General features: G+C 37.7%; 3 protein-coding genes and 1 long non-coding RNA gene across 5 annotated transcripts; 3 read left to right on the forward strand and 1 right to left on the reverse strand.

The window, feature by feature from the left end:
- Positions 1–264: 264 nt before the first annotated feature.
- Positions 265–2,075, reverse strand: LOC109546913. 2 transcript variants are annotated; one of them, XM_019918087.2, is made up of 5 exons: positions 1,391–2,075; positions 1,018–1,192; positions 777–964; positions 607–717; positions 265–537 (listed from the first exon to the last, which is right to left on the reverse strand). In XM_019918087.2, exons 2-5 carry the CDS (start codon positions 1,162–1,164, stop codon positions 390–392), a joined length of 594 nt encoding a protein of 197 aa, XP_019773646.2. In that variant the 5' UTR covers positions 1,165–1,192; positions 1,391–2,075; the 3' UTR covers positions 265–389. The 2 variants fall into 2 exon arrangements, with proteins under 2 accessions (XP_019773646.2, XP_019773645.2); XM_019918086.2 differs by having other exon boundaries at positions 1,018–1,306.
- On the forward strand, positions 2,057–2,909 carry LOC109546911. Its single transcript, XM_019918084.2, has 4 exons — positions 2,057–2,269; positions 2,341–2,446; positions 2,504–2,641; positions 2,696–2,909. Exons 1-4 carry the CDS (start codon positions 2,088–2,090, stop codon positions 2,777–2,779), a joined length of 510 nt encoding a protein of 169 aa, XP_019773643.2. The 5' UTR covers positions 2,057–2,087; the 3' UTR covers positions 2,780–2,909.
- A 496-nt stretch (positions 2,910–3,405) lies between these two features.
- Positions 3,406–10,174, forward strand: LOC109546910 (protein bicaudal D; the record flags this gene model as incomplete). The annotated part of the gene is given in 12 exon segments (XM_019918083.2): positions 3,406–3,777; positions 3,941–4,162; positions 4,220–4,434; positions 5,215–5,638; positions 5,707–6,072; positions 6,318–6,600; positions 6,659–6,887; positions 6,944–7,221; positions 7,278–7,457; positions 7,512–7,736; positions 7,813–8,064; positions 8,129–10,174. Coding segments are annotated over 9 exon segments (2,271 nt in total). The 3' UTR covers positions 8,383–10,174.
- A 16-nt stretch (positions 10,175–10,190) lies between these two features.
- Positions 10,191–11,088, forward strand: LOC125504876. The gene is made up of 2 exons (XR_007281761.1): positions 10,191–10,318; positions 10,376–11,088. It is a non-coding gene; the product is annotated as an uncharacterized LOC125504876 (long non-coding RNA).
- Positions 11,089–13,312: the final 2,224 nt, after the last annotated feature.

Consider the following 13,312-nt stretch of genomic DNA (forward strand, 5'->3'; position numbering starts at 1 on the left):
GGGGGGGTCATGACTCCCATGCCCCCCACCCTGGATCCGCCCTTGGGTTTGTTAGGTTTCGCCTGAAACATATTAATCACATTTGTTTACAAACGTCACATTCAAAATATCATTTCATAATTTATTGTTCAAATCAAGTGATTCAAATGACTTTTCAATTAATTTTATTACTTCTAAGGAGCCTGTCAACATTTACTTTTATGATTTTGCTAATTAAACTAAAATAAAATAGCAAACTAAGAAATAATATTGAAAAATAACGGATGTATGGACTTTTTTTATTGACTACATATACATAGGTCGGCGATCTGCTTTTGCTTCAATTCAAATGCAAATTATAGGAAATAAGTTAATTAATACACTACAACCAAAATTGTACATATTTTTGTTTATTGGCGCACAGAGAAATAAGAGGAGTTAATGTCCTCATTGGTTGAATTTACGAAGAGAGCCAACACTGACATCGGACACAAACTGAAATCGGCATCGCAGTCTCGGTCACTGTATCCATTCAGCAGTTCGTCATCCATGTAGGAGCTGAACACATACATGTTATAGTATATACTATAGTTTTTTTAGAAGAATCAGTTTCCAGATATTTCTCACCTAAACAACACCCGAATCAACTCTCTAAGCATTGGCCTTTCTTTTGTCTCCAGAAATATTTTTGATTCACACAACAGTCTGTTCACACACGCCCGTCCGTTTAGGCCCATCCTAGAAATCGCATAGCGTCTGCTTTCGTATCGAAGCGGTCAAGGGTTATTCCTACTCACAGAAACATTAAATCCTCCAATTGCCCAAGTAAATTTTTTCTTTCCAGAACGTGCCGTTTTGATTTTGAAGCTTGACCAAAAAACGATTTGGTCTCTATTAAAGCAGCAAATGGAATATCCATTTCATAGACGGTATTCCAAGTCAGCGGTTGGTAACGTAGAAGCGGTTTTGTGCAAGTAAAGTTAATCTACAAGTAATCCACAACTTTCGTATATGAATTGAATTTTTTTGGACACTTACTACAAAATTGCTGCCTTTGGGCCATTGCACGTACCGCTTTCCTCTGCTTAGTAGAACGTTTTCCTTCTGAATCTTAGTCGCCACATCGGCGGCTTGCAAACCGTTTGCCAATATATTGAAAACCAGTATAGTGCTGATGGCTCTCATTGCTACTGTTTATTTTGTAGAAGTACTCCTGTTTAGGATAACAGGACATATACATACAGTTACAAACTACCATCCAATGTTGATGTTATTAATTAGCACACGCTAAATATTTGCCTGTCTGCATTCCCATGAAGCAAAGTAGCTTTAAAATGTATTTTTTATTCAGTTTTCATGGATTTCAGTGCGAAATAAAATCTATTAAACATTTTAATTCAAGTGTACTTACATGTTATAATGTATAATACAATAATTGTGGAAAATGATTAAATGCCCACATAGCAAAATGATATTCCCAGAATATACCTGGAACATTCATGTGATGTACATGCATATGTACATCACATAATGTAGACTTTTGTGCTCTGTCAATCACACCAATCACTATTGCTTTTACTCAACTTTACAAGTGCAATTTTAATCAACAATATCTAATCTGAAGCAGAACTCGGACATAAATAATCAATTTATATTAAGTTTACAATTGTTGTCAAGTGTACGGTATGTGATAAAATGTAAGTATGGGCTGATTTTTGTACCATTTTCCGGGTGTTAGGTAATGGACTTTTCAGGAGTACTGGTTCAGTGACTTTGCTGGTGTTAACACTGGCTGCTTTAACCATTGGCGAAGTAGAAATTTGCTTCAAAACTAGCCTTCATTATGGCGGCGCGCAACTTTCAGGCAAGTCAAATGGTGAGGGTCAGACCAATCGCAATCATATATTTCCTAATTTTTAGATAATAGTGAAGCAATCCTGCAAAAGTTAGATGAGCTATTTCTGGAAACAAAATGAATTAACTACGATGTTTTTAATGTCAATTTCTCCCATCCTGCTATAACGTAAAAATACATACTAAATTCTCAAGTTGGCCCCTGCTTTAATGAATAAAATTCGTTTATAATTATTTTCAGTCTTGAAGGTACTATGACAGATGGATGGATACTAACTTCTTCTCCCACTTGGAAATTATTTTCTATTGTTCATCCTGCTAACATTGAAATTTTCAATTTTACCATTGCGAATGCTTTTGTTAATGGATCATATGATCTCGACGGCTACGTCGGCAAGAATCGTCTTTTTGATATTTATGGCAAAGGCAATTTCATGTAAGCCATTCGATAAAAATTTCAGGTGTTTGATAAATAATTTACATTTTTGTTACAAACAATTTTTTAAGGATTGAATTGAACAACTTATCGGTAGCAGTTGTTTCCAGTTTGAGTTTGAATAGTTCTCGCTTATGTTTTCCAATGATGGTTAAAGTTTTTGTGGAGGACTGCGAGGTAAGTAGGTACTCCGCCAACACCACCATGAAGAGCCTTTAGCTCCGTTTCTTATAGAGCCATTTTGAAAATTTTATGAATGGAGACGTCGATTTGGACCCATTATTAAATGGAGTTATACAGGAAATAATACCCGACGCTATCCGCATTATTTTTAGGGAACAGGTAGACGTTGCAGATCCGTATATCCAGTCTGTAAGAATACATTGATACCTGTTGCACTTCAAAATAACAAGAGTAACTTTTTAGATCATTAACGAAATATTTGATGGCAAGACAATTTCTGACCTTTTAATAAACAGGGGTGATTATCTGAATCTGGTAATTAAGTAGCTTTAGCTACAACTCACTTTTAGCTCCGAGATGCTTACATATATGACGAATATCTGTTTTAAATATATATTTCACCACTAATTTCGTGAAGTAGTGATTTAAAGTTGAATAAAATGTTGTCTCACATTAATTTCCTTTATATTTTCATTCAATACGTATAGATTGGCTTACCAAAGAACCGAGAATTAAAATAATTGTCAGTGTCAGTCACGTGCAGCCTTCATCTATGGTCACGTGGCGTGCAAGTAGCTTATAGAAAGTCGTTGTGTTTACTTCTTTGAATATAAAACTAAGTTTTATATTCAATATCATATTCATATTATAGTTTAAGTTGGTTTTATTTTCAAAGGTTTACTCAATGAACTGTATACTAGGGATGACACAAACGAGTATTTTTCAGTCACAGGTTCCATGTGTGACTGTTCCAAGTATCTGTGATTTTTTGTCACATGTTATTTGGCCCATGATAAATATTGGTTTGTACCTGAAACCGGGCCGAAGCGTATTGAGTCCAGTCGGATTACACTTTAAAAAGCCTGTGTCGGGCACTGAAAATATGATGGTAAAAGATTATTGGAAGTTGTTCCGAGGGATGTCAGAATATTGAGACAATAGTTTGTGCTCGATTTCCGGCTGTGGGACATTGTTTATAAACAATTATAAACAAAAAAAAACTCTGGATCTATTACATGATTACCACAGTGTAACCTCTTTGATCTGTGCATGATTATTGCTCCATGAACAGAAATAGGTTAGGAGGCGCGGGACTGCAAAATTGAAATAAGGTTATGACTAGATATATTCAATCTATTAGAAAAGTGATTCTATAGTAAGTAATTTTCTGAGCAATGACCTTCAATACTACAGCCCTATTTACGTAATTTATTGAATTAAACATGGAGGTTTGTCGACTTTGCTTGCTGTTCTCGGAAAGTAATAGTTATTCCAAGTTGACAGACCCTTATAAGTGCATTGTTAACAGCTTAATACCGGAAGTGGTAAGCAATAAATTTACGTCTACGTAGGTAGTTGTTACTAATCTCCAATACCTACCCAATAGTTTACATGTACACATCATCATAAAAATTATCAAATATGTTCACATTGGGGAAACCTGGGAATTGCTGGTATTTTCTATAATACCTAGATTGTATGTTTCAGAATCTTGACATAACGATAAATCCGTCTATTTGCCATCAATGCTCACATTTGGTGAATAAACTGCATGAATTCAAGTTGGCTTGCTTCGAATGTCAACAGCAACGGAAGAAACAGCTCTCCAAACCAGGGTGCTGTCAGACTTGTTTGAAATCCATCGAAAAGCAATTTATTGAAGATCCCCCTGATCTTAAGAGTATTTTAAAGTTTTGTTTGCCGGAAATGGTAAAAAGCAAAAAATAATTTCTACTGCTTTTTTAACATATCTTTGTTGCGTTGTAGGACTTGCACTTTATTCCAGATCCAATTGTGTGCAGAAAATGTTTGGTGCGTCTGCAACGGTTGCAACAGCTTAAAGCCTCGTATTTGACTGTAGAAGAAAAGCTCAACAGTTTTGTGGTAGACGCAAAAAGACCCGTGGATTTACGCAAGCTGGTACATGGTATTCCAGATGGTAAATTGGAGTTGCTCGATGCCAACACTTACGTTGATGAAAGGTGAGTTAAATGCCATAAATAAAGATGTAAACGGATTTCGTGTAACATCCGACAATTCCACTGTGATTTACCGGAAAATACGGTGGTCTGATAACTTGTTGGTTTACGGTACCTATAATTTATTTGGTTGGCTTATCTAGAAATTTCACTTTAATATTAACCATTCAACATAAAAATATGCGATTCGTGGTAGTTTAAATACATTTTGGTGAATTTGGTGTCATTATAAGCCGAGCAGGTAAGTGGAAAAAAAAAGTACATTTGTTTCTTTTTCAAATTAAGCATATACCTATTTTAGTCTCTCTAAAAAATGCCGAAATTTAAGCAATGAGAAAGACAGAACAATAATAATTATTAACTTATAATTCGATATTCTCCATTTTGAGTTCTATCAGGCGTACCCAAATAAAAAATCACGATTACTTAGCGATTAAATAATGAATGCTGAAACCGAGGGAAAAAATCACGTCCGGTGAGCCATCGAATATTCTGAGATCATTCAGCAGAAAATTGGTCAGCGATTTGACATCGATGTAATCTCCTGTTTGTAACATATATCATGGTGTTTTTTTATTATCTTGAAACGCTTAAATATTTCGGAAACGAGTGATCCGAGGAAAAAATGTTTCAAATAAGAAGTTAATATCTGGAAGGGGAAAGTTTTTTCGTGTCAGAAAAACAACGCCTACTTCGACCTTGTAGGCTAAGCAGGGGTCAACTTGAGAATTTCAAATGGTAACCATAATAATTGATCTAAAACATTTCCTTCGATTTTGACAGGTGGCGTTGTAAACGTTGGACTGTCCCTTGTGTAGCAGCTCTGAAAACATACGGCTTCTGTCAATATTGACAACCGTCTACTCGTCTTTATCTATGTTGACAACCATCCTGACACATTGAAGGGTTGCGAAAATATGGCGAAAATGTTGTGATATTGCTTGAAAAAACCCTTCTTTTATTGTCACATTGGAACTACCGATTGATTAAAACTCTCACCACTATGGCATCACAAGAGGAAAAGGAACTGTTGAAAAGCGAAATCGAAAGACTGATCCGGGAACTTGACCAGGCCAGCAGCGAAAAGGTCCAATCTGCCCAGTTTGGGTTAGTGCTGTTGGAGGAAAAGAAGGAATTGCAGCAGAAATGCGAAGAATTCGAGTCACTGTACGAGAACACCAAGCACGACTTACAGATAACTAAAGAAGTAAGTGAGATTTGCTGTGGTGGCAAATAGTTTCTTCGCCTTTCACCGATACCCTTTTTCGATTCTAGGCCCTAGCAAAGTTCCAATCTAGTCATAAAGTGACCACCAAAACTGGCATTGAAACTGAAGAATCTCTTATCAACGAGTCGGCCGCTAGGGAAACATCCCTTTATTCCCAAATCATTGACTTGGAGAATGATAATAAGCAGTTGCGACATGAACTGGACAGAGTCACTGCTGAAAGGGACCGCATGCTCCAAGAAAACAATGACATGGGCAAGGACAAGGAGGATCGAAGCATGGAGTGCAAACGACTTAGAACTGAGCTCAGGGAAGTGAAGTTCAGGGAGAACAGGCTTATTTTGGACTACTCAGAGCTGGAGGAAGAGAACATTGCATTGCAGAAACAAGTTTCATCTCTTAGAAGCGCCCAGGTATGAATCAAATAATCCCTCAAATAATACTATAATGCAAGCGAAAACATTATCTTCTACTTGCCTGCCAAACCAGCCTTGCAGAAATTCTACTCCAGAACAAAAGCCTGAAAAACTGATCAGTTTTACAAACATTTTCAACTTTCTCAGCTGTATTTTCTTGCAAACAACGCAAAACATCCTGCTTCAAGGCCCCAGCTCATCCAAGCTTATTTCCTGGAAAATATGTTCCTTTATCATTCTAGGTTGAATATGAAAGCCTCAAACATGAAATCAGGAGACTGCACGAGGAAATGGAGCTGCTCAATCTGCAAGTTGAGGAATTGACAAACTTGAAAAGAATCGCCGAGAAACATATGGAAGAAGCCCTTGAAACACTGCAAAGCGAAAGAGAAGCCAAGTACGCCCTGAAAAAGGAACTGGACCAGCAAATCAACAGAGAATCATTCTACAACATTAACAACCTGGCTTATAGTATACGAGGGATCACCGAGGAAACTGTTTTGGGCAGTGATGGCGAGGAAGAAGGTATATTCGTACACCTGGGAGCTAAAAACGTGAATATATCTATTCCGGTTCTCCATAGGTTTAAAGCACATAGAAGCCAGTTTATCGAGTGGAACGGGATCGGAATTAACATCACCAGACGATAAGCACGTCGATTTGTTTTCAGAGGTTCATTTGAATGAACTGAAGAAACTGGAGAAACAGCTTGAAATGCTGGAAAAGGAGAAAATCACGCTCACGCAGGGGCTCAGGGAAAATCAAAGTTTGGTGGAGAAGAGCCAAGGGGAACTGCAAGTGTTTGTCGCCAGGTACACACCAGTTAACATCCAACGAAAACTAGGAAAATTGTTTGTTTTTCACGCAGGTTGACTCAGCTGGCAGCTCATGTGGACTCCCTACAACACCTGTCGCATAATTACGACAAAGTACTGCAAGCGCCCTCAGAAGAAGCCAGCAAACTGATTGGACAATATCAGCAATGGTTCAAAATGTCCAACAAAGAGGTTTATCAGCTTAAGGAAGATATCAAGCAGCTAGAGAAACTGACCAACATTTCAGACTCTACCTTGACTTTGAGAAGTGAAATCACTAACTTGAAGAACAAGCTGCTAGACACCGAGCAGAAGCAAATGGACGTCGAAGGTAGTGGGCTGCAGCTCTGGAAAATAGAATTTATTTTAATTGGATGCATGTTTAAGGCGACTTTGATTTGCTAAGAGAATTTGCCATGCAAGCAGGCGCTTCTTTGGACGAATCGCAGAACAACTTGCAAACCGTCACTGAAGAGTTAGCGCAACTGTATCATCATGTTTGTACTGTAAATGGCCAAACACCCACGCGCGTTGTGTTGGATCATGAAAAAGAAGGCATGACTCCTAGTAAGTTTGGTTTAAATACCGTTTTGATTGGAATGTTATTTCAATATCCTTCAGTGACTGAAACCGCGCCAATGATGATCGGCGAAATGAGCAAGTTGGAGCTGCTAAGGAGCCGCCTGAAGAGTGACGTGCCTCTGCACGATCTGGAAAGTCTGAACGATGCCGCGACATTGGCGCGAAATGTGTGCACTGTTATGGACCAAATCAAGCATCTGCGAGCTGCTATTGAGAACACAATTGAAAAGTCCAAGAGGGAGAAAACGAATGGTTCATACGAATGTGAGTTTTATAGTTTTGGAAAGTGTAGCTCTTTAATGTAAATATTCATACAAAATCTCGTTTGTTTATCTTACAGCTAAGGATGAGAACAATGAAGAAGTCCAGGAGTTGCAAGAGCAAGTGATCAGACTGAAGAGTTTGCTGTCCACTAAGAGGGAACAAATTGCCACACTTCGAACCGTCCTTAAGTCTAACAAGAACACCGCTGAAGTGGCGTTGACCAATCTGAAGAGCAAATACGAAAAGGAAAAGACCATCGTGTCGGAAACAATGATGAAATTGAGGAATGAGCTGCGTCTACTTAAGGAAGATGCTGCCACGTTCTCCAGTGAGTACAAACCGCGTGGCAAACTATAATATTGATATTTGAGCCAATAATTGACTGATTGCAGGTTTGCGTGCAATGTTTGCGGCTCGGTGCGAAGAATACGTGACCCAAGTGGATGAGCTGCAGCAACAGTTAACCGCTGCTGAAGATGAAAAGAAGACTTTGAACCAGCTGCTCAGATTGGCCGTGCAACAGAAGCTGTCGCTGACACAGCGACTGGAAGACCTGGAAGTGGCCAGAGAGATGAGTAACGCCAGAAGACAGAACAACCGCAATTTCCAAAGAGCTGGCCGGTCGAATCGGGACAACATATTCTAGCCAAAGTCCCGACCTAGACCTGTCCTCTATGCCATCGCAGTTATCACTTCGTTCTTTAAGGTATAATTACTAGCGAAGCGAAAAATGCACACTAATAACCAAGTGGGTTTTTTCCACTCCATTGATTATATCCCTGATATTTATATAGGTGTAGAAAAGTGATTAGGTCTGAGGCTAGACAACGTTAGACTAATTTGGTGATTGGGTTACGTAAGGCTATCTATTTTATTTTCATCTGAAACACTAGTTTTTGCGAAATCAGATTGATTTTTCAGTCTCTGTCTATAACTGGAGATGTGCACGAGAATGCTCCAAAATCAAAGGAACTCCAGATGTATGGTGACAAGAATTCATTTAGCCCTGTAGATGCAAAAACATTTATTTAGTTGTGTAATCTTGCACTATCGTGCTCTAAACATGCAGGGTGTTTAACCAGGTTTGCTAATTTATCTGACATTTTGCCAGCCACTAATTAAAAGAAAGCAAAGTTGTTCGAAAACGCGAGCTTCACGTATTATTGGCTGTAGAATAAGCAACTAATTCCAATTATTCCCCCTGTATAATCATGAACATTTGACTTTAAATTGCGATGAATCGATCAACAACACGACCACTTGTTTCTAAGAAGCCACACAGGGTTTAAATAATTTTATCATTATGCAAGTGCAGAGACCAATAAATTAAGATTGCATAAGGAAAAAAGAAATAAAACTAATTGTGATATGTAAGAAAAATTGGTATTTCGGCCAAACTGAGAACATCATAACCATTTGCTTTATTCCTATTTGAAAAACACATTTTTTTCAAATAATCCCTTGGTAATGTTTTATAAATTTTATTTTAGCAGCTCAGTTGAGCATTTTGCAATGTATGTATATCCAAGCCTAGTGATACGTAGACGTGTTGCAATATATCATTTTAATTAATTAAGACTATTTATGATGATTTTTATATTTATTCTATTGATTGTTATAATGAATGTTTTAACGTTTTGTTTGGTGTATTGCTGTTGTTCAGTCCATACGGACTAAACAATAGCTGGTTTAAGCGTAGTAAATTAAAAATATAAACTGGCTAAACAGCTGTTAATTTTAGAGTATGTTTAAGGTAATTTAGGTCCAACTGGTTCTGAATAAGCACCAGTTTTTCTTTGCGGCTGATTTAAACACCAGAAACACTCTCGCTGTAAGAATCGTTGCAGATGAAAATGTGTATTGAATATGCGAGATTCTTTCAAGCGTCGAGCGCTCTTCTGGATCGTTTAATAAGCCACAGCTCATTTTAACAATTTTCTTTGGAACACTTTTCATAATCTGATCCAGAGCAAATGTTCTTGAGCGACAGATTATGAAAGTTCAAAGGCCATACTTTCCGTTGGTTCTGAGTCCATAGTCATTTTACCCTTTCTGTCCATTGGACCACGGAAATATTCCCGTCCCTTTTGAAAAAAGAGAATAACTCAAGTTGATGAGATCAGGAGTAATGCTTGAGAGTTTTATGAGCCCCTGATACAGTTGTTGTTAAAATGTTTGCATAAATCTCTCGGCATTATCCGCTCCCATTGGTAACAAAACTCATGCATTTGAACGTAATCATCCATCCATTTATTTATGTAAGTAAGTATTGCATTTTACTAACTCGCAGCTGGCTGGCAGCTGTGTGATCTGTGTTTCTCATAATAGTTTATTAGTATTTAATATTGTTAATTATTACTTCCACACTCAGCTTAAAATGTGGTTAATGTTACTTAATTGTACCTAATATTTTTAATAAACTTAATATTATCTAATTACATCGATGCTGTTATGTTTCTAGCCTGATTTCCCGAAACTTTGTGCAGGTGCCATTGTCATCAATCGTTTACACTTTCTGTCATGGCAAAATTTTAAAGTGAAAAAATCACACTATGTGACTAAAATCATGTTTTCCATCAGCGGTAAGCAACGGTCCAACTAGCTCAGTTGAGCGTTTTAAATTTGGCTGCTTGTTTCAGCTTCAGGAGCAATTGATTACTCAGATCTTTAGAATGCCACTATCAGCCTTCGAATCAATGGTCCTCACTTTTGCCATTGTCGGCAGTGTTCATCTGTTGGTCACTTTACTGGCCAGCTTGGAAAATGACGATTTGGATAATCGAGCCATCATGAAAGATCTGGCAAAGTATAAGTTTATGCACGAAAATAGGATACACAGCACTAAAGTTCCGTTCTTTCATTGATGATAATATAAAAAGCGATTAGTTGAAAGTGCTAAGGAAGTAGGAATAATGAGTGACAATCAAATATTCAGCAGTCGAATGGAATTGAAAGGCAAAAAACCATTGAATTAGTAAAAAGGACATTGAAACATTCGGCCCGCTTGAAGAATACTGAACAGCACTTATGCGGGGAATCTCAAATCAGTTCTCAGATTAATGTGCTCGGATAAAATTGAAGCGATTCGTATTACGGTTCTTGGTTAGAAGATTTCTGGGTTCCCATATGACGCCGCAATCCCGCGGCAGAAAAATGGAAATAGCAAACAACAGCGACCGGTTTTCAAAGATCTTCCGATCTCACGAATCCGTTACCAGTGAATTTATTTGCCCACAAGCTCAATTCGTTACGGAATTAAATGAAGAAAACATTTCCACTCACGTCCCGCTTGGCCTTTAACTTAACTTAATTTAACAATAACAGAAGGAAAAATAAACATTTTTTTATTGAACGTCTCCTTGAATAAACAATAGCAGGTTCCAATTGGAACCTGCTACATTATAAGAAATGCCGATGTAGATCGGAGCAAGGTGAACATCCGAATTTCAATGTTACGTTACCCATATGGTCTGCCGGTTTGATTAGATCCATTCATCTTATGAATTCGTTCTTATTCACACAATTTGTTTCCTCAATTAATTTCCTAAGTAGGTACTTAGTAGGCGATTTAAAATAGGTCCAACAGTTTTTCAAAAACGTTATTGTAGTGGATCTTGGGCACACTTTTGTTGCACAACATCGATTGTTAGTTCTTAAAACAATATTTAACAGTACACGGCAATGTGCAATCTCATTTGTAATTATAATTACCCGGTCATTTGAAGATGATTTTCAAAAGTTCGTAATACAATTTTCTGCAAATTGTTGGACGATTCGCATTTTTTTGCACTTAAAACTGCTTTAGTGTGTATAATTGTGTGTGCACTTTAATTGGCAATTTAAAAGAAGGCGAAACTCGAACAGGCATTTAGTACATGAGCACCCTTTACCTAGTATTTGCAGTATCTGCAGCTTCTCCCTTGATAATTTGTTGATTCATTGTTATCAGCGTTATAAAATAAACTGCACCGAACACAATAATATCACACTCAATATGTGTATTTGAAATGTTTATCAAATCTACAGATGCACCCGGACTAACAAAAAAGTGCATTTGTGCGTCCCAAGCCTCAGGCGCGAAGAGGCCGGAGGGGGAGCCTCGTTACGGCTCGCCGTGACCGAGAAAAATCGGTTCACCCTCGCATAAAAAGTTATCACATCAAAAACCGCTAAATCTGTATTGATCTGAGCACATAATTCGAAACAATTAGCTTGTATGAAAATGCAATTTGCAACAAATGGTTAAGACATATACAGAGCGCGCTCCCTTACCCACGCACGCACATATACCAATGCAGTAATTTAAGTGCGAGTAGTGGTGGCAAAAAGTGAATGAATTTTGAATAAATCCGAAATCTAATTCGTCCAGTGAGTTTGTCGATGATGCAAACTTTCCCGTCGTAATGAATCAGCATATGTCACAAGAAAGGAGGCAAAAAAGGAAGGAAAAAACGTTTAATCACGCCCGAGGTCGGTCGCCAGACGGAGAATGCAGGACGGATCGCGCCAGCCACTTTTTCCCATGTTGCCGAGATTGCCCTGAGGACGGCCGAAAAATCGAAATCCGATAATCCGACACTAAGGTGTAAACCGCAAACAATTTGAGCCTAAAAAACTACGTAAGGTTTGGCTAGTTATTGTAAGAAGGCCCGTAATGAATCGACTAGCTGGTGGACTGCGCCATTTCCAGATTTATCATCTAGTGATTTGGTATAGTATAGAATTATAGATACATTTTATATACTTATCTGACTTAATATTTTTGTGTTGAGGTGCAAAATCATTGGAGTATCTTGTTTACTTTAGTTTATGGAGCAATTTGAGTTTGGAAAAAAACGAAAAAAAAAGTCCGCACTTTTGTGTAGACTTTAACTACTAACAAGAAAACTGCGTAAAACTTAAGTTGTCCGTGTAATGTGCAACTTAACGTTATTGCCTGCTTGATTAGAACTTTTGAAATTTCCTGCTAAGCAAAAACCATAGTCTTTTTTACTTTCAATTTTTTACAACAAAGAGACTACGCCCGTTTGAATGGGACTTCGCTTCTCGATATTTTTTATTGCTGGTTTCGAACGATATTTCTAAATTAGTTTTTTTGGTTAAAAATCCACTATCGAAAACGACACCGCTCGAATCTCTTATCATATTAAGTTACTTTGTAGAATTCGTCGTATTTTTTTCGGCTTAGAGTAGCAATTTTTTTTCGAAAAATTACCCATCAACCGAAAAAGACAAAATTTGGGGTGGCGGAGTTAAGTGACAGCAACGACCGAGTGGAGAAGAGGTTAAACCCCGCGAGTCGGAAGACCGAGTTTTCCGTTTGTTATTGTTATTGTTTGTGAAGTTGACGTTAATTTAGAAGTTAGTTTGTTCCTGTTTCGTAGTTAAAGTTATAACGAGTGGAATAAAAGTTGGAAGCAGAAGAAAGAGTTTGATACTCGGCCATCCACGGTACTATATATATATAAAGTTAGTTAGTTGTTAGTGTTTACTTAATTAAACACGCAGTATTCATTAACAGAACCGCGAAAAAACCGGGGATAAATTTTCTACTACGGCAACGTTGAGAAACGCAC

Source organism: Dendroctonus ponderosae, unplaced genomic scaffold (genome assembly GCF_020466585.1).
Source record: "Dendroctonus ponderosae isolate FM_Combo_2020 unplaced genomic scaffold, Dpon_F_20191213v2 Dpon_F_20191213_6, whole genome shotgun sequence".
Taxonomy (NCBI): Eukaryota; Metazoa; Arthropoda; class Insecta; order Coleoptera; family Curculionidae; genus Dendroctonus; species Dendroctonus ponderosae.